Here is an 18,579-nt window from a genome sequence, read left to right as displayed (position 1 = left end):
GGATCACAGACAGGAGCTTAGGCCTTAGAGAGAAGAATGCAGTGACTACCAAGCTGCAGCTTCGCAGGAGGGAGCAGGATGAGGAGACAGGTACCCTGATCCCTCTCTTCCCATCCCCGATCCTGCCAGTGCCTCTCGGGATGAAATCAGCCAGCAGCTCGAGGGCAAGGGAACCTGTGGTGTGCAGGCTGTAGAGGTCAGCATCCTGGGGCACGGAGCAGAATGGAGATGGATCTGAAAAGACAAACAGAGACTGTCCAGCACAGTCCTCCCCTTTCTGTCCCTTAGTTTTCACTCTTATACTTTGGGCATAAAACGCATGTTCCTAACTCAGGGGAAACAAAGTCCTCTCAGTCCCTGCATCCAGTTCATTCACACTCTTACTTGGAACCACTACCAGTGTTCTTCATGTAAAGTAACAGAGAAAAACTAAAATAAAACAAAACTGTGGTAGTCTCTGTGTCTGTGACCAATACTACTTGTGAATCTCTTCAATTCAGCCATGATCCTCCTTCCCCCAGTGTATAGCACATCCCAGTTTCCTCCTAGAAATCTGGATCAGTCACCTCACTGGGACAGTGACTACTCTCTTACTGTTGGTGGAGTGGTCACAAATGGCTAGTGGGTAGTCTTAGCTTCCAGTTTAACAGAGCTAGGCTGTTCCCTGGTGGAAGTATTCCTCCACCAAACCCAGGGTTGCAAAGGAAAGCGAAAATTCCTTAAGGGATTAATAGAGATAATGCTGAGAAGAGCTATTCTTGGTTCCTGACCCACATATTCTGGCTCTGTAGGGGATAGCAACATATGTTGGCTGCTGGTGTAGCACATAGACCACATCTTGCAGTCCAGTTACCAGTGTAATAGGGTATTGTCTCCTAGGAGGTGCCAGAGCTGAGCCTTCTGTAGCCATTCTACTATTCTATCGAGCATCTGCTTCTAGATGAAGAGATGCATGGTAAGACTAGTGAATTCTCTGGTTATGAGCCTATTCCCACACTTCTTTGCCCTAAATGTGTTCCATGGTGTGATGTGATGTTGTAGAGGATACTGTGACAATGAATAAGACTTGCTGTAACCAAGAATGGTGGTTTTGGCAGAAGTATATTTCAGGCAGTGAAGGCAAATCTGACTTCTGTGAGGTCAGATGCTGCCTCAGGTGGCTTGTCTGATTTCCGCTGTGGGATGATGCCATAGTGGAGCCCAGTGTTGTTCTTTGCTGCTGAGGTTGGGCACTCACGTAGGCAACAGCTAGATCAGTCTCAGTGAGAGGAAGGCCATGTTGTTGAGCCTCTGTATGCTCTCCAACCCTACTGCCTTGGCCACTTTGTTATGGGTGCACTGAGCACGCAGTGGGTGATTGGAAAGGAGTCTGACTGACATCCATAGGACAGGTCGTCTTGACCATCTGATTATTGAGAGCCTCTCTACAATGGTTGATATGTAGTGGGCGTTTATCCGGGACATAGATATTTTCACATTATGTGTTGTATTGAAAGCTTCTTCCACATACTTCTGCAACTCGCCCCCCCTCCTTTTTTTGAAACTGGTTTTCCAGTGTTCTTTCCAAGTCCCTGACCAGCAAGCCATCTCTTAACCACTGCCCGTGAGTCAGTATAGATACGTATCTTTGGCATGCATCTCTGCTGACACACAAATGGACCACCATGTGTACTGCTTAGAATTCTGCCCATTGGGAAGACTCCCCTTCACCACTCTTTTTCAGGACCATCCCTGATCAGGGCTGTATGCTGTCACTTCTGGTCAGTGCCAGCACACCACGCATGTCCATCCATAAACAGGCATGCCTTTTCCTTCCTCTGTTAGCTAGTTGTAGGATCCTCCCCGTGAGTGTGGGTTGAGAGAGAGCCAACAAGGAAGGAGGAGCAAGTCCCAGGGGAGTCACCTAGTCCTTCAGTTGACTTGTACCTTCCAGACCTGCTCAGGCCCAGTCTTGCTTTTTCCCATATCAAGGGGAATGCTTCTGTACAGTCTAGTTTTATAATTTAGTGGATCAGATAATGCTCTGTTCATGATGGGCTATTCTTGTTACATAGTCTCTTGGTTTCTCATGGGCAGGTGTCTAATCTCTACCTGGGCTTAGTGTAGCAAGCCAAAAAACCAAAAGTGGACAGTAGCTGTTGACAGTACCCTAAGGGGTCTACAGCTCTTTTTCTTCTTTCTTGCTTGTCAGAGGCTCCTTACCCCATCCCTGTCAGCCATGTCATTTCTGGTAATCTTGGGTGTGCTGAGGCCTAGGCCCGAGAGTTAGGGCAGCTTTCATTGCTGCAGAACCTCCTCTTGGATCAGGCCCCAGTAAAAACTGGCAGCCTCATGGGTTACCCAGTCAATAGGCCAGAGCAGCATACCCCAATATGAAGCACACCAATCGTTTTGCCTCTTTCTCAGTGGACTTGGTACAAGGTGTAGTAATGTCTCTCACTTTAGATGAGGTATCCTGCTTCAGACCTCTGGAACTGTAGAAACTAGCAATGTGGTGGATCCTTGAACTTCTGAAGGTTTTATCCCCCATCCTCTGATTTGCTTGTGTGTCTTATAAATGCATCCTGGGTGCTTGCTATTTCTTGTTCAGCAGGTCCAGTTAGCATAATGCCATCAATCTGATGGACCAGTGTGGTGATCTGTGGGATACTGAGATGATCAGGGTCCCTCCAGATTATCTTATGGCAGTGCAGATACAGCCCTCAGGTAAGACAGTGAAGGTGTACTGCTGTTTCTGCCACTTGATGACAAATTGCATCTCAGTATCCTTACTGATGATGATAGAAAAGAAAGCATTTGCCAGGTCAGTAGTTTTTTACCAGATATCAGGGGTTATGCTGATTTTCTCCAGCAAAAAATATCACATCTGGAATTACAGCTGTGATTGACATCACCATCTGATTAAATTTATTAAGTTTATAGTAACCCATAGTCATGTTCCAAGATCTTTCTGGCTTTGGTCCTGGTAAACAGGCAAGTTAAATGGGGATATAATAGGAATCAACACCCCTGCATCCTTCAAGTTTTTGATAGTGGTACTGATTTCCCAGAGATGTGGTACAGTTTTTGGTTTACTTTCTTAGTGGGTAGAGCAGGGAGAGTTCCTGGGACCTCTTCATGGCCCGTTCTTCTATAATGGCTTTTATGACACGGGACAGGGAACAATGTGGGGATTTGTCCGGTTACTAAGTGTATCTGTTTCTACTAAAATTCTAGACCTAGTGAGATAACCACAGAATGGGCCTGTGGTCCCATTGACCCCACCAAGACATGCCGGGGTCGACTTAATTTCTCAATTCCTCTCTGGAATGAGATGGGTGCTCTGACTGGTGGACCACATTTTAGGTCTCAAGAGATATGCATCAGTTCAGAGCTAGTGTCCAGTATCCCTCAGAAGGATTATGCATTTCCCTTTCCCCAGTGGACAGTCCCCTTGTGATTGGCTGTAGATTTCTCTTGGGAAAGGTCTAGAGAAAGATTGATGGGGATACACTGGCTGTGTAAAGGGTCACAGAAATCTTATATTTAGTCCTCCTTGGTCTAACATCCTTTGATTGTATTCCTGTATGTGCTCCTCAGACTCCTGCTGGTAAAAATTGTCAAGATTTTACAGATTTTTCAGTATAAAGGCACTCTCCTCCAGGATTAGGCTTTGAACTTCTTTCCAGGGTCTTTTGGGATCTAAGCCCTGTTATGAGGAAATGAGGGGAGATGGGAGTAGGTCATGAGGCGAGTTGGCATCTCCTTGTGAAACAACTTGAAAGCGTTTTATGGGGGGTTGGGAGGCTGGGTCTCTTAAGAGAAGTGTAGGTTGATGCCTTCAGCAGGGATGTTCCCCTGAACTTGGAGTTCAACATTCTTGGCTTCATTTGTGTCTGCCCAAGTGCCTGCATCCATGATTCAGGATCATTCTTCTTTCCAGCCAGCACCCCTATATTAGCATAAGAGACTTTGCAGGGTTGCATGTTCAATTAGCTCCGCAACCCTTACCATCAAACTGTGGGCTTGATGCTACTCCTGTCAACTCATCAGCTATAAGAGAAAAAGGACTCTTTTATAACGGCCATAGGTTTTTCACTCATCTATTTGGGAATTCATGGCTTTACTTCATGCAGATTCTCAAAGACTGTCAGAAGTAGCCCCAACCCATGTCAAAATCTTTGAAATCATTTTCATCATCCACTTGGACTTGTAGCCCTTTGCCTACCACCTGTACTTCATCCTGTGACACCATGAGAGGGAATTTGAGTGATCATGTTACCAGTGTGTGCCAGATTATCAGTTGCCTCTCCCTTCCCTTCATAGGATGGTTATCAGGGCATTCATCAAACATGCATCCCGTTTTTGAGCATCTGTTTCCCCTGGGGTCATTCTTAGTACCAGTTACCACATCAGTCACATGACACACTCAAAAGTAATTGAAGGGAATCTAACAGAGGGACTATTGACAAAGCTGTCATGGGGAGGGTAAAAGAACCAGCAGGGCAGGGGGAAGCACCCTTTCTACTAACAGTTTTTGGACATTATTACTCTCAGGCCTTCAACTGTAGCTATGAAAGAGGGGCTACCTGGTAGGAACTATGGCCTTAGGTAGAGAATACACTGCCTGTTAGAAAGGGAGCAGGGGGAATAAATACCTTAGCATCTTACTCCTCCTACCCTACCATCTCCTGTTAGTTCCTTGCATTGGCTGAATCCAACTAGAAGCCAGAGGGCAAGGGAAAGAGGCCGGCTGCCTCAGTGTGAGACTGGTAGAGGTCAGCCTCTGGGCTGTGGTGGCAGGGTAGGGAAGAGTGGTGTTGGATCTGGAAGGGCAGATAGAGACCATCTAGCACAATAGCCAAACTGGGATCTCTGGCCCAGATTTGGGTGCTGGGCTTTGGCACTTAACTGCCTGCTGTAGGTACACGCTTAGATGTCCCCTGGGCACCTTGTATGAAGTGACTTATCCTGCCCCCCAGCTCTTTTCCCCCTCCTCTATTCCTGATGCTGCTTAATGTCATATCGTACTGTCCCTTCTGAAGGGAAGGCCTGAGGCCTGATCTCCTGTAGTTCTGCCCCTGGTAGCCATGCACAGTGAGATACAAACAGACCTTCGAGCTTGTACATAATACAGGACCCGTCACCCCCGGATCCCACATTCTCAAGGGAAAGGTGTAGAAAGTGTGACACCATAACCTTCAGCGTCTCGTCATTTCTGCTGCAGATGCGGAAGGATGGGCTGAGGTGGGTCCTGGGGCTCCTGGGCAAGGCTGATTTGCCTTAGAAGAGCTCTGGGTTCCACCTGCTCTGAGTCTTTAGCAGTAGAGCGCTGTGACTGGAGGGCAAGACTCTAGTCAGGTGGCTGCCCTGATCTAATGGAGGGCTGAAGAAGCTGTTTTTATGGGGTTTTAGGGTGCTTTTTTTTTTTTGAGGAAGATTAGCCCTGAGCTAACATCCACTGCCAGTCCTCGTCCTTTTGCTGAGGAAGATTGACCCTGAGCTAACATCTGTGCCCATTTTTCTCTACTTTTTTTTTAATATGTGGGACGCCTACCACAGCATGGCTTGATAAGCGGTGAGTAGGTCCATGCCCAGGATCCAAACCTGCGAACCCTGGGCCGCCAAAGCAGAACGCGTGAACTTAACTGCAACACCACCAGGCTGGCCCCTAGGGCGTTCTATCTTATAGACAGCTGCTGCACCATGAGCTTAGGAGGGGGCCAGTTACATTTTCTTGTTTTCTAACAGCTAATTCAGCCACATATAAACCCTTCCTGACTGCATTTCCAGCAGCAAATCCAGGAAAGTAGGTTTTGAATCATCTCAAAGGAAGCACCCTTATAATCGGTTAAAACTCATTATACCTGAATATTCATTGCCTGCTGATAGATATTTGAAATCATTACTTGAATATAATTTATTTATGGTTATTAGATCTGTCAGAGTGACTTCCTAAAATTAATCGTTGAGGGAAACTGGCAAACTGACCCTTTAAAAGGTACTCTTTGGTGTCAGTGGAGAGTATAGGCTGCTGTGTGTAGCGAAGGTGACATAAGTGTGACGTCTCCAGCCCTTTGTCCGTGGGTGGAATGATAACATTAACATAACTGCATTTGTTCTGTATGAAGATCTGCTGTAACATCTCTGAGCAGGGGTCTGGTGTGTAAGAATTGTCCACAGCTGTTCAACGGCAGCATAGCCCAGTGGTTAGGAGTCGGGACCCTGGAATCAGACACCCTGGGTTCAAATCTTGGACGGGCACGTTGGTTAATCTGTCTGTATTTCAGTTGCTTCATTTGTAAAACAGGGGAACATAGTTACCCCCTATATGGGATGCTAATCTGAAGCAGGATGTCTGATAAACACACTTTGAAAAACCCTGCTCTAAGTCCATCAAACTAGAGCCCTTTTAGGTGAGAATTAGCCCATAGTCCGCATAGCCGTGGTGTATAAGCTCCCGAATTTCTTAGTACATAGTAAGGAAGGTAGATGGGATGCAAATGTTCGATTGTGGTTCGTTCAGCTGTTGACAGGGACGTGGCAGAAGCTGAATCTCTAACCTGGGCTGCGACTTAGGATCCAAAGAAATTCCTGTCAGAATAAACATAAAATTGGTCCTATGAACGAGGAATGACAAATCAGAGTATTTTTAAAATTGTTTTGCTAATCAGTTTTTTTTTTCTTTATGTTGGTGAAGGTTGCATGATGGAATTTGGACATTACCTCCAGAAGTTTTACATTTTGGATTAGCTAGTTGTGTTTGTCCTCTGCTGACGACTTCTTCGGACTCATTTTTTGATGTCCTTTTGAGGCAATAAACCCAAAGAGCTTATACCATGGACTACAAGGAAAGCTGCCCAAGTGTAAGCATTCCGAGCTCTGATGAACACAGAGAGAAAAAGAAGAGGTTTACTGTAAGTACGTAATGTAAAGCGTATGGGAAAAAGTTGAAAAAAGGGAATATTTTCATTTCTGCTTTTATTCTTCCTTAACCTAGAATATCCTCCCTTGTCTCCACATATCCACATTTCCTTAACCTTTCAAGTGATATATCCTCAGCCGTCTTCCCCATGTACTGCAGTGGTACACAGTCTCCTTTTCAGAGCAGATTTTCACCTGTTTACTTATCCCCTTGGAGAAGCTTATGAAATTATGTGATAGAACCTCTCACCAAGAAATGTACATGCACATGGATCTACAACACACACACATAATTTTGTGTGCGCTGTTGGGCTTAATGGACTTTGGAACTCCTTGATTCCATACTAAGAACTACTGTCTTGAAGTTTCCAGCTTTCTTATGACATTTATCATTTTCTACCTCAGTTTAAAAAATATTTGGTCCCATATTCTCTCTCTTTTTTTTACCTTAAAAGCAAAGCCCATTTCTAATTTTACTTATTACCATAGTATCTACGATAGGCTTTTATAGAGAATAAGCACAATGAATATTTGCTGAATCACTGTATCAGTGACTATTATTGGAGAAGGGTCACTGTTCTAATTAGTGTAGTGAAATATATGATATTGTACTTAGTTCCAATAGTCCTGTTAGTATATACAGAGAACTCCTGCCCTCCTCCCCTCTGAAAAAAATGTCATTTGTCTTGTCTATAACTGATCTGATCTTCCTTGTAAGCCCCCACCCACTGAGTAGAATGGAGAAATTCATTTAACCCAGTTTTATTTAACACTTAGTTTGAGCTAAAATTTAAGCAGTTCTTTTAAGTAAAGATGCCCAGAATGTCTTCATTCTGCTCTCTTTCTCTTACTTCAACACACTCTCATTCTCCAACTTGACATCATGGTTTATGGGGGGGGGGGGTCCCCTTTCACAGTGTTTGTTGAGTAAGTGGCTGACTTCATGGTAGCCTGGTGAAGCCTCTTGCATCCTTGTCGTTTCTCTAGATCTTTGCCATTCTAGAATGTAGAGTGACTGGTCTGGCTAACAGCCAGCTATGGTTGACCTGATCCAGACCTGGGCATTTTCTTGGCATCCGTTGCTGGCATCTGCAGTTAATGAACCAACTTGTGATCTATTCTTTGTTGGCTTGGCTAGGGTGGTGGCGACTCACTGCTGACCCAGCTTCCCCTTGGCTCTCCATGGCTGGAGAGCCCACTGAAGTTCTGACACTTCCTGCACCTGCTCTTGGCTCAAGTGGTCTACCCTGGCCTCTGACCAGGGAGTCCCCTGGCCCCTGCCAGTTGAGCCTCATGACAGGTGACTTTTAACTCAGAGTCCCTGTCACATGGGAGTTGAGGAAAGCTGAGGAGTTAGACTAATCCCTTTGACCACTCCCCTCTGCCTTCTTAACTAAGTGGGGCTGGGTCCCCCGAAGGGTGATTTTCTCCCAAAGTCCCAGACAAGGAGCTGGAAGGAGTCCTCTGTCTTCTGTTGTCCTTCCTTAAGAAACACACTTCCGGGGCTGGCCCCGTGGCCGAGTGGTTAAGTTCGTGCGCTCCGCTGCAGGCGGCCCAGTGTTTCGTTAGTTCGAATCCTGGGCGCGGACATGGCACTGCTGATCAGACCACGCTGAGGCAGCATCCCACATGCCACAACTAGAAGAACCCACAACGAAGAATACACAACTATGTACCGGGGGGCTTTGGGGAGAAAAAGGAAAAAATAAAATCTTTAAAAAAAAAAAAAAAAAGAAACACACTTCCCACACTCTGCACTGAAGCCCAGAGCAGAGAGATTGCAGTGTGTGTCTGGCCACTTGTCTCCCCTCAGTCTGTGTGTTGCAGCAATATCATAAGCACTGTGCATTTATTCCACATTTGTATAAGGAAATTTTGTAAATGTCACCTTGATAGTAAACAAGAGGTCAGTGTACCATGGATAAAATAGTGGAATGTATGAAAGTTTTCCTTCCTTCCCTCTCCGTTTTTACCTTTGGGCCATCCTCTCTTTCAAGGGCGTGACCTCCTTCCAAGTTTGATGGAAGTTCGTATGTAGCAAATATAGGCAGTGGGTTACCTTGGGTGTCCTTTTATTTTTCATGGTGGAGGCATCTCCATGTCCTCTGAAAGGGTCAGAGAGGCCTGTAGCATCACTCTTACCTAGCTCTTCCCAGCACTGTACCCCGAGTTCTCAAAGGCCCTGTCCACATCCCCTTGTTCATTTCCTTCCTTCAGTTTCTCAAATGTTACCTTTTTAGAGAGGCTTTGTCTGACCACCCTATAGAAAATAGCAGCTTCACCCCCTACCCTGCGCCTTTCACTCTCTGTCCCGCTTACCCTATTTAATTTTTTAATAGCAGTTATCACCTGACGTATTTTGTGTGTGTTTATGTGTGCCTTACCTGACTAGAGTACAAGGTCCTTAGAGGCAGCAACTCCCCTCACTGTTGTTTCACCAGCACCGAGAATGGAGATAGATGTTCAGGAAGCATTTGTTGAGTGGAAAGTAGTATTGTGTTCCCATGTTAGTTGTGGTCACTACAGTGAAGTCCTCAGTCCTCAAGAAACTTGGTTCTGGTTAGCACACATAGACCCCACCCCACCCAGCACAGACTGTCCAGCCTCAGCAGGCCCAGATGCCTGTGTTATAGTTAGGAACAAAAGTAGTCATTGTGTTACTGAGTATTCGATAATATTTTTGTACTCTGGTTCTCACATGTCTTTTATATAGCTCTATACCATGAAGCTTCTAATAGAGAAATGCATTGCATTCTAGGACGTCTTAACTTAAACCAAGTCTAAATTATACTTTCATTTATCCACTCAACAAATTGTCATTGAGTTTCTCTGCTAGGCCAGGCACTGTTCTGGGCACTGGGGGTAACACCCTTGCTCTCAAGGAACTTTCATTCTGGTGGGGCAAGACAGACAATTAGGAAATATTTTTTTTAAAACTAAATAAGATACTTGTAACGAGTATTGTACTGCTTTCTGTGAAATACTTCCTTTTTTTGCAAATGAAAGTATTTTTTAAAATTTGAAGAGTTTTTGGTTTTGCCTGTTGGTGTTTTATTAGAATTTACTTTAAAAGCCCTTGTTCGTAAGTCGTACTGCTAATTAATAACTTCACGAGGCCTTATCTTAGTTCCTGTAAATATATTTGCAGCAGACGTGCTGCAGCCTGAAACCTAGGCTTGGGTTCTAGACTAGGCTGTGCTTGGGGGACCATGGGAAGCCACCCTACCTTTATAAGCCCCATTTTCCTCACCAGGAAGTCAGCACAGATAATTCAAGAAGCTCACAATCATGTAAACCTGAGTTTCTAATCCTTTTGTAGCAGTCCTGCTTTCAGGCCTGCCGATCCTAAGCGCTGTATGAGATGAATCTGCAGTCCAGTCTTAGAAGCAGGGCCCACCTTCACTGGCACCTTGACCAGCTTCTTTCCCCTCTTCTTCTGCACTCTCTGCATGTGAGTTGTATCATCTTACAAACAATTCTAGCATCTCCCGTCCAATAGCCTCCTCTAAGACAACTTGATGCTTTCTTGGTTAAAACCGGAAGAGCCAGGTTACCGCCCTGTAGCTATTGTAGGGGACCCAGGCCCTCTTTTCTTTCAGTCTGAGTAATGCATCTCTTGCCCAAGTGACTGATACCAGTGGCTTTGCTTCATCTTCCCAGTGAGACCTTTACCCCCTCTCTCACAGAGGGATCTGGCTTTACATTCTGGTCCCCCCTCACTGGGAGCCTGTTAATATGACTGTATCTTAAACAATACTACAGAGTCCTTACAATATAATCACTGACAGTATCAGAGAGGTGCTTTCTTCTGCTATTTTCTAACTGTGAACTTGTGAGTGTAGCTTAGCTATCCTTCATGGGAAAGGATAGTTTGTATACATTTGTGTGCCCAACTTCTAAAATAAACGTGGATTATTCTCACTTGTCTAACAGACTGTAGGCAGCTGTATTGTAAACCCCAAAGCTACTGAGATCTCTTTCCCCTGATCTTCACCATAAAATAATGGGAGTGATAACCAAGCCAGACATTGGTGAGCCTTTCCTCGTAGGCCTGGATTCTTACTGTTCTCTTCAGAAATGATACAAGGTCTTTGGGGTCCTAGACTGTTTTCTCTACATTGGTGTGTTGAATTATACTGAGAGTACCTGTGGGATGAATTATGAGAGTTAATTCTGTATGATAACTGTTGATGATTTGGTACTGGTTCTGGTGCATGGAGGGTTAGAAGATTGAGATTTTAGCCTCAGTTTTATGTTTTGTATTAAGTCTGTGAACTTGGGAAGGTTACTTAACTTTTTTGGGCTGTTATTTCCTCATATGTATAGCGGGGGTTGTAATACTTGTTCTGCTTACTGCATAGGATTGTTCACCGTGGTTATATGAAATTGTGTGTGTATGGAAATACTAAACACATGTAATATGGTAGTCGGAAATCTGCTGATAAATTCTTAGTTTGAGAAATACTTTGTAAAAGATGACCCAGAAGGAGGAGAAGTAATAATCGAGTGTTTACTATGTGCCAAGCATCACTTTTGAAAATACTTTATAAATTCAGGGTAATGGTAATTGCTGGGGAAAAAGGGAGGAGAATAGCATCAGTTGAATCTATCATGTTTTATTCTTGGGGAAAAAATCTGAAACAAGAATGGCAAAATGCTAGAATTCAGAAGATCTAAATAATGAGTACATGGGTATGGTGTTCGCTCTGTCAAGCTCTGTAAATTACAGAAATATTTCATAACATTTTAAAAATAAAGTATCACCTTTTGACAAGATAAAATAAGTGTTTCTGTTGGTATAGTTGTGTATCTTGGAGAATCATACATAAAAATTAACGTGTAATACCATTTTCATGAGTATGGAAACAGGTTATTCACATATTTAAATAGCTAATGGGTTTTTTTGTGATCAAATTTTATTATGTTATGTTTTATTTCCACAGGTTTATAAAGTTCTGGTCTCAGTGGGCAGGAGTGAGTGGTTTGTCTTCAGGAGATATGCAGAGTTTGATAAGCTTTACAATACTGTAAGTAATAGTCTATAAGATCGTTATTTAAGACAAAACAGGGGCCGGCCCTGTGGCCGAGTGGTTATGTTTGCATGCTTCGCTTCGGCGGCCCAGGGTTTTGCGGGTTTGGATCCTGGGCACGGATGAAGCAGCGTCCCACATGCCACAACTAGAAGGACCCACAACTAAAATATACAACTATGCACTTGGGTGATTTGGGGACAAAAAGCAGAAAAAAAGAAAAAAAAAAAGAAGATTGGCAACACTTGTTAGCTCAGGTGCCAGTCTTTAAAAAAAAAAAGACAAAACAGCTGAGAAAACTCCAAAATAAGAGAGATTTATGTAGATGATTAAATTAAATTTATATATATATCAGACAAGCAGAAAAGAGTAAGAGAGTCTTCAGAAGCATCCTAACTTTGGAATTTTTGGCAAAAAGGGGAGAGAGGGAGCCAGCCCTGATGGCCTAGTGGTTAAAGTTCAGCACACTCTGCTTTGGTGGCCTAGATTTGGTTCCTAGGCCTGGAACCGCACCATTCATCTTTCACTAGCCATTCTGTGGCAGTGACTCACAGAGAAGAGCCAGAAGAACCTACAACTATGTATAGGGGTTTTGAGGGGGGAAGGAAGAAAAAAGGAGGAAGATTGGCAACAGATGTTAGCTTAGGGCAAATCTTCTCCTGCAAAAAAAAAAAAGGTAGATAGGGACTGTCACGAAGTTCCAAATCAACTATTGAAGATATGAAAACTAGATGTGCAGTTTAAAATACATTTTGTTGTCATAGAATATTAGAAATAAATTCTTTTGGGGCCAGCCCCGTGCCTGAGTGGTTAAGTTCACACGCTCTGCTGCAGCAGCCCAGGGTTTCACAGGTTTGGATCCTGGGCGCGGACATGGCACCACTCATCAAGCCATGCTGAGGTGCCGTCCCACATGCCACAACTAGAAGGACCCACAACTGAAAATATACAACTATGTACCAGGGGGCTTTGGGGAGAAAAAAGGAAAAAATAAAATCTTTAAAGAAAAGAAAGAAGGAAAGAAAGAAAGAAGTTCTTTCTATCTCCCTCTCTGATAATTGTTAATCATCGTGTTATGTCTGGTTAAATTGCCCAGCTGTTAGCTTTAAGTCTGAAAGTCTGTCATAAGGCTATCTTCCTTCCATAGTTTCAGTCTTAGTTAGAGATAAGTCTTAGGTTCTAGATTTTAAGTAGCTAACACAGGTGAAGTGAATATTGACTTTCACAAGTTCTAATATTACCTGAGGGGGTGAGGTCTAAGAGATCATTAGTTATTTAAATAACTATAACTTTTAGTTATTGTTCTTAATCCAGTGTTTGCAGTTACAAATACTTTCTCAAGTAGAAAGCATGAGCGCCATGATCATTACGACACATCAGGCCAGATCTTACACAGGGACCCAGGTTTGTGGAGGGTTTTGCCTTTTAAGGTCATGCATATTTAGGAGGCCAAAGAACACCTCCTGAGTCGATTGTTGGAGACCCCAGATTATTAAGATAGCTCAGGATTCCAAACTTTGCTTCAGTCAAGAAAAAAAGGAATTGTGCCTCAACTCCCAAGTTCCAATTTCTTCTGCTCTATCTGAGAATAAATAGGAATCTCAGTGTGTCATTATTTAATGAATGGTAGATGACTAGACATCCTCCGGAAAAAATGTTTTATATTTACAAAGGTCATTTAAAAAATTTTCTTAACTGTGTTCCTTGATTTTAAAAATAGGGTTAGATAGGTATACAAGTCTGTGGGTTATCACTTGTAAGATATTTTAAATAATGAAGGAAGTTAAGCATATCTCACTTAAGAGATAAACTACTTCCTAAATGGGCCAGAGAGAACGAAGCCACGTCTAGCTGCACAGCTTCCTGTGTTTTGTTAGGTCATGAAAGTTCAGCTTCTGATTTATCTCTGTTTGATGTTTCACTATATTTGTATTTGTTCCAAAGAATATTAAAATGCTTTACTGATTGAAATTGAACTTTTAAAATAATACTGCAATTTTTTGAATGGCATTTATTTTTTTCTATCTAAAATTAATACGTAATACAATCAAATTTTCTAGAAAATCTGGAAAATAGAGGAAAGTAAAACTAGATTAAACTTAAAAATGATCTATAATGTTGCTACTCAGAGATAACTGTAATACTTGACTGTATTTTCTTCTGTCCTTTGGTTTTTCTTGAATGCGCATACAACTGAACTTACTATAGATAGTTTTAAATATTGCTTAATCAAAGGGTATTGAGACACTCTTTTTTTGACTGTAAGTGAAGTCACACTTTTGAAACAAAGTAATACCCAATGTGAATTTGTACATGAGAATATCTTCTGTAATTTTTTAGTTTTTTTTTTTTAAAGTGGTTTATATTGGAGGCTGGGTATGAACTGTTAGCTCTATTTGAAATTCTTGGATACCATTATATACCCGATCTTTTGTTTTTTGGCTATCTTTATTTTATTTATTTATTTATTTTGAGGAAGATTAGTCCTGAGCTAACTGCTGCCAATCCTCCTCTTTTTGCTGAGGAAGACTGGCCCTGAGCTAACATCCATGCCCACCTTCCTCTACTCTGTATGTGGGACGCCTACCACAGCATGGGTGCCAAGCGGTGCCATGTCCACACGCAGGATCCAAACCAGAGAACCCCGGGTGGCCTAAGCAGAGTGTGCGCACTTAAGCACTGCGCCACCTGGCCGGCCCCATGATCATCTTTTTTTTGAGAATTGTACAAATCTGACTGAACCTGTCAGGATACCTGGGTATACTCAGGTAAAAATCACAGGATGGTAAAATAACACGTGGACGCCCGCACACAGATGGTTTACGTGAACTTCTTAGAGAAGATCAGATTTTGTTCAGTGGGTTATTAGTAACTGAAAATTTGTGATTTCTTTTTGTATTTTGCTTAAAAGGTTATGTGGGCCAGATTTACCTTCTGAGCACGTTTTCTTTTGTAGAACTGATAATAAGAAGGAGTGTAGGGGATGCCATCTAGAAACTCAGTCTGGAGATGTGCATGCGTGAAAAGCTTAGCATCCTCGTGATGGTTCATGATTAAAATAGCTGGAGATTAATTAGGTGGAGTGTTAATATTTGAGTATAAGTAGAAAGGTAGAAGGAAAGCTTGTTTGGGGCACTCCCCTCACCATGATCAGTTTCGCCCTCTCTTCCCATCAAACACTCTATCTTAAGCTTTTTGCAGCAAATTTTTTCTTAATATGTAGTTAAGTTTTTGTCGTCCATCTCCCTCATCTTTCCTGAATTTCTATTCCTTTTTTCTTTTTCTTATTTCCCCATTTTCTGTGTCTACTTCTCTCTTTGTATATAACTTCCAGTTCTCCCTCCTGTGGCAAGGGGCATAGAAGAAAACAGGAAAATGGTATCAGTTATGTTCTTTGAAACTACAGAAGTGAGGTTAAACCTGGACTGGATTTTCCTAAGTTTGAAAACACACATTCTTTCCGTATGCTCCTTTTAGCATAAAAGAAAAGATAAAAAGTAAAATTTCCAACTTGTAAGCATTTTAATTGTCAGTTTAAATGTGTTTTTGATGACTGTAGTTTGCATTTTAAGACTTTTTATTATAGAAATTGTTGAATACGTACAGAAGTAGAAGGAATGGTACAAATACAGAAAATAATACAGTGTACCATCCAGCTTCAACAATTACCAATACATGGGCATTCTTGTTTCATTTCTGTTCCTAGCTAGCTCCCTGTAATTTTTTTTTTTTAAGTATGCTTTTTGGTGAGGAAGATTGGTCCTGAGCTAACATTTGTTGCCAGTCTTCCTGTTTCATTTTGTTCTCCCCGAAGCCCCAGTACATAGTTGTATATCCTAGTTGTAGGTCATTCTAGTTCTTCTACATGGGAGGCCGCCACAGCATGGCTTGATGAGCGTGTGTGTAGGTCTGTGCCTAGGATCCAAACCGGTGAACCCTGGGGCACCGAAGCGGAACATGTGAATTTAACCACCATGCAACTAGGTCAGCCCCCAGCTCACTGATTTTGAAGCACATTTCAGACATCATATCATTTTGCCTGTAAATATTTTAGTATATATCTCTAAAAAAGATAAAGATTCTTTAAAAATGCTTACGCATACACTCACACACAATACCATCATCACATCTAAAAGTAATTAACAATAATGTCTTAATTTGAAATATTCAGTCGGTGTTTATATGACTGCTTGCTAAGTCTATGACGTGTCTTTTTAATCACTAAGTTTCCCCCTCTGCCTCTCTTTTCTTTCCTTTACAATTTTTTGTTGAAAAAACAGGGTAATTTGTCTACAGACTTTTCAGTCTGGATTTTGCTGACAGCATGCCCATGATGTAGAGTGATTAATACATTCTTCTGTTCTTTGTATTTCTTTCTTCTTTTTTTTTTGTTTGAGGAAGATTAGCCCTGAGCCAATACCTACTGCCAATCCTCTTCTTTTTGCTGAGGAAGACTGGCCCTGAGCTAACAACCATGCCCATCTTCCTCTACTTTATATGTGGGACGCCTCCCACAGCATGGCTTGACAAGTATTGCCATGTCCGCACCTGGGATCCAAACTGGTGAACCCTGGGCTGCCAAAGCAGAACGTGCGCACTTACCTCCTGCGCCACTGGGCCGGCCCTTGTTCTTTGTATTTCTTGTCACTTGATAGTTAGATAGATAGTTTGTGTATGTGTGTGGGTTTTGACATCAAGTTTATAGTAAAAATACAGTAATCCCCCTTTATCCATGGGGGATACATTCCAAGACCCTCAATGGATGCCAGAAACCCTGGATAGTACCAAACCCTATGTGTACTGTGTTTTTTCCTATACATACATACCTGTGATAAAGTTTAGTTTATAAGTTAGTCACAGAACGAGATTAACAGTGGTAACTTCTCTTTGGCATATCCAAATTGCCAGCATTACTACTCTTGTGCTTTGGAAATGTTATTAAGTAAAATAAGGGTTACTTAAACACAAGCACTGCTCTACCACCAGTCAGTCTGATAAATGAGATGGACAGGTAGTGTCTACAGCATGGATATACTTGACAAAGGGATGATTCACGTCCTGGTTGGGAAGGAGCGGGACAGCAAAAGATTTCATCACACTGCTCAGAACAAAACGCAACTTAAAACCTATGAGTTGTTCATTTCTGGAATTTTCCATTTAATATTTTTGGACTGGGGTTGACCTCGGGTAACTGAAACCATGGAAAGTGAAACCGCGCATATAGGGGGCACTGCTGTAGGCATTAATCTGTTTTTATGACTTTACTGCCCTAAATTTAATTTCTTCAGGACCAAGTGATTCTTTCTCTGGGGATAAGCAAATCTGATAAATAAATGCATCAGAATGCTAGAGCAGAGGGTATTAAAGCAAAATTCATCAACTTTCTTAGAAAACAATTGTCAGTCTACTCATAGAGAGAGAACACAAAGATCACATCTTCTCCTGAGGTAATAAATGATGAGTAACAAGTATTCAAAACCTGTACTCCAGATTCTAGTCTAAGTCTATTAGATATAAATATTTCCTTTAAACCTCGTAACAAATTTGTAAGATAAGTGCTAAAATTATCCCCATTTTATAGACAAGAAAACTGAAGCGTGGAGATGTTCAATAACTTATGTACGGTCACAAAGATCCTAAGTGTTTTATTGGGACAAAAGGATGATTAGTCAGACTAATGGTATTTTATTGGTCTAAATTAATATACATTTGATCACGATATATTTAGAATTGTGTCTTATGATGGATTTTCTTGAAAATCAGATTATATTTTGTTTTGGTACCTGCATAACTAGAAGACTTATAAAATTAAGTTCGTATAATGTTATTTTTAAAATTCTAGTTAAAGAAACAGTTTCCTGCTATGGCCCTGAAGATTCCTGCCAAGAGAATATTTGGTGATAATTTTGACCCCGGTAAGTGCTAACGTGTAGACCAGCTGTAAGTGATTATTGAAGTTTGAAGGCGTAGTTACGCTTTCATTGCGCTGTATAGTAGCGCAGGACTTGACAAAGCTCCTTGACTCATGCTGTTTGGAAACAATGCCTCAGGAAGGTTCTTACTGTGTACCAGGCATTGTTTTAAACATTTTACAAGTTTTAATTCATTCACTCCTCACAAAAACCCTTTGAGGTGGGTGTCATTATTATCATCACTATTTTATAGATGAGGAAGCTGAGGCACAGTTAGGTTAATTAATTTGCCCAGGGTCATATACAGCTAATAAACGTCAGGTTTGGAAGTTAAATTCAAGCAGTCTGGCTTCAGATAAATTTATCAATCATTAAGGATAATTTGAGATACTTTTCTAACCATGAAGGACATTCTTTGTTACATCCAGAAACATTTATTAAACATTTACTCTGTACTCAGCACCCTGCAGACCTCTGAATGGGATACCAAGAAAATGTCCTGTTGTTCACCCTTGGGGAGCCTCTTGTTCACCCTCAGGGGTCTGGAGCCTGTTTGTCTGAAGCCTCAAGCCTGGAACTTTTCACTAGAATCCAAGAAATCTATCTAGGTCACAAATGGCTACTTACAGAGAGACAGAAGTCCCCTTATCCACCAGAAATCCTATCAGAAAAGTCATCTATCTGTGCCACGGGTGAATCTTGACAAGCTAGAGCGCTCTCCCTCCTCGCTGTAT

General features: G+C 42.1%; 1 protein-coding gene across 6 annotated transcripts in view; it reads left to right on the top strand.

Annotated features, from left to right (window-relative positions):
* The window catches only part of SGK3 (serum/glucocorticoid regulated kinase family member 3), a 120,957-nt gene that overhangs the window by 56,993 nt on the left and 45,385 nt on the right, over positions 1 to 18,579 (top strand). For all 6 annotated transcript variants that reach the window (XM_014838507.3, XM_044780247.2, XM_070481144.1 and 3 more), the window contains exons 2-4: positions 6,680 to 6,896; positions 11,847 to 11,930; positions 17,776 to 17,848. In XM_014838507.3, coding sequence (XP_014693993.1) covers positions 6,819 to 6,896; positions 11,847 to 11,930; positions 17,776 to 17,848 — 235 coding nt within the window. In that variant the 5' untranslated portion in view covers positions 6,680 to 6,818. The remainder of the gene's footprint in view (positions 1 to 6,679; positions 6,897 to 11,846; positions 11,931 to 17,775; positions 17,849 to 18,579) is intronic.

This window comes from Equus asinus, chromosome 12, assembly GCF_041296235.1.
Source record: "Equus asinus isolate D_3611 breed Donkey chromosome 12, EquAss-T2T_v2, whole genome shotgun sequence".
Taxonomy (NCBI): domain Eukaryota; kingdom Metazoa; phylum Chordata; class Mammalia; order Perissodactyla; family Equidae; genus Equus; species Equus asinus.
The sequence above is the reverse complement of the archived record's forward strand: the minus strand, read 5'-3'. Positions and strand labels throughout refer to the sequence as shown.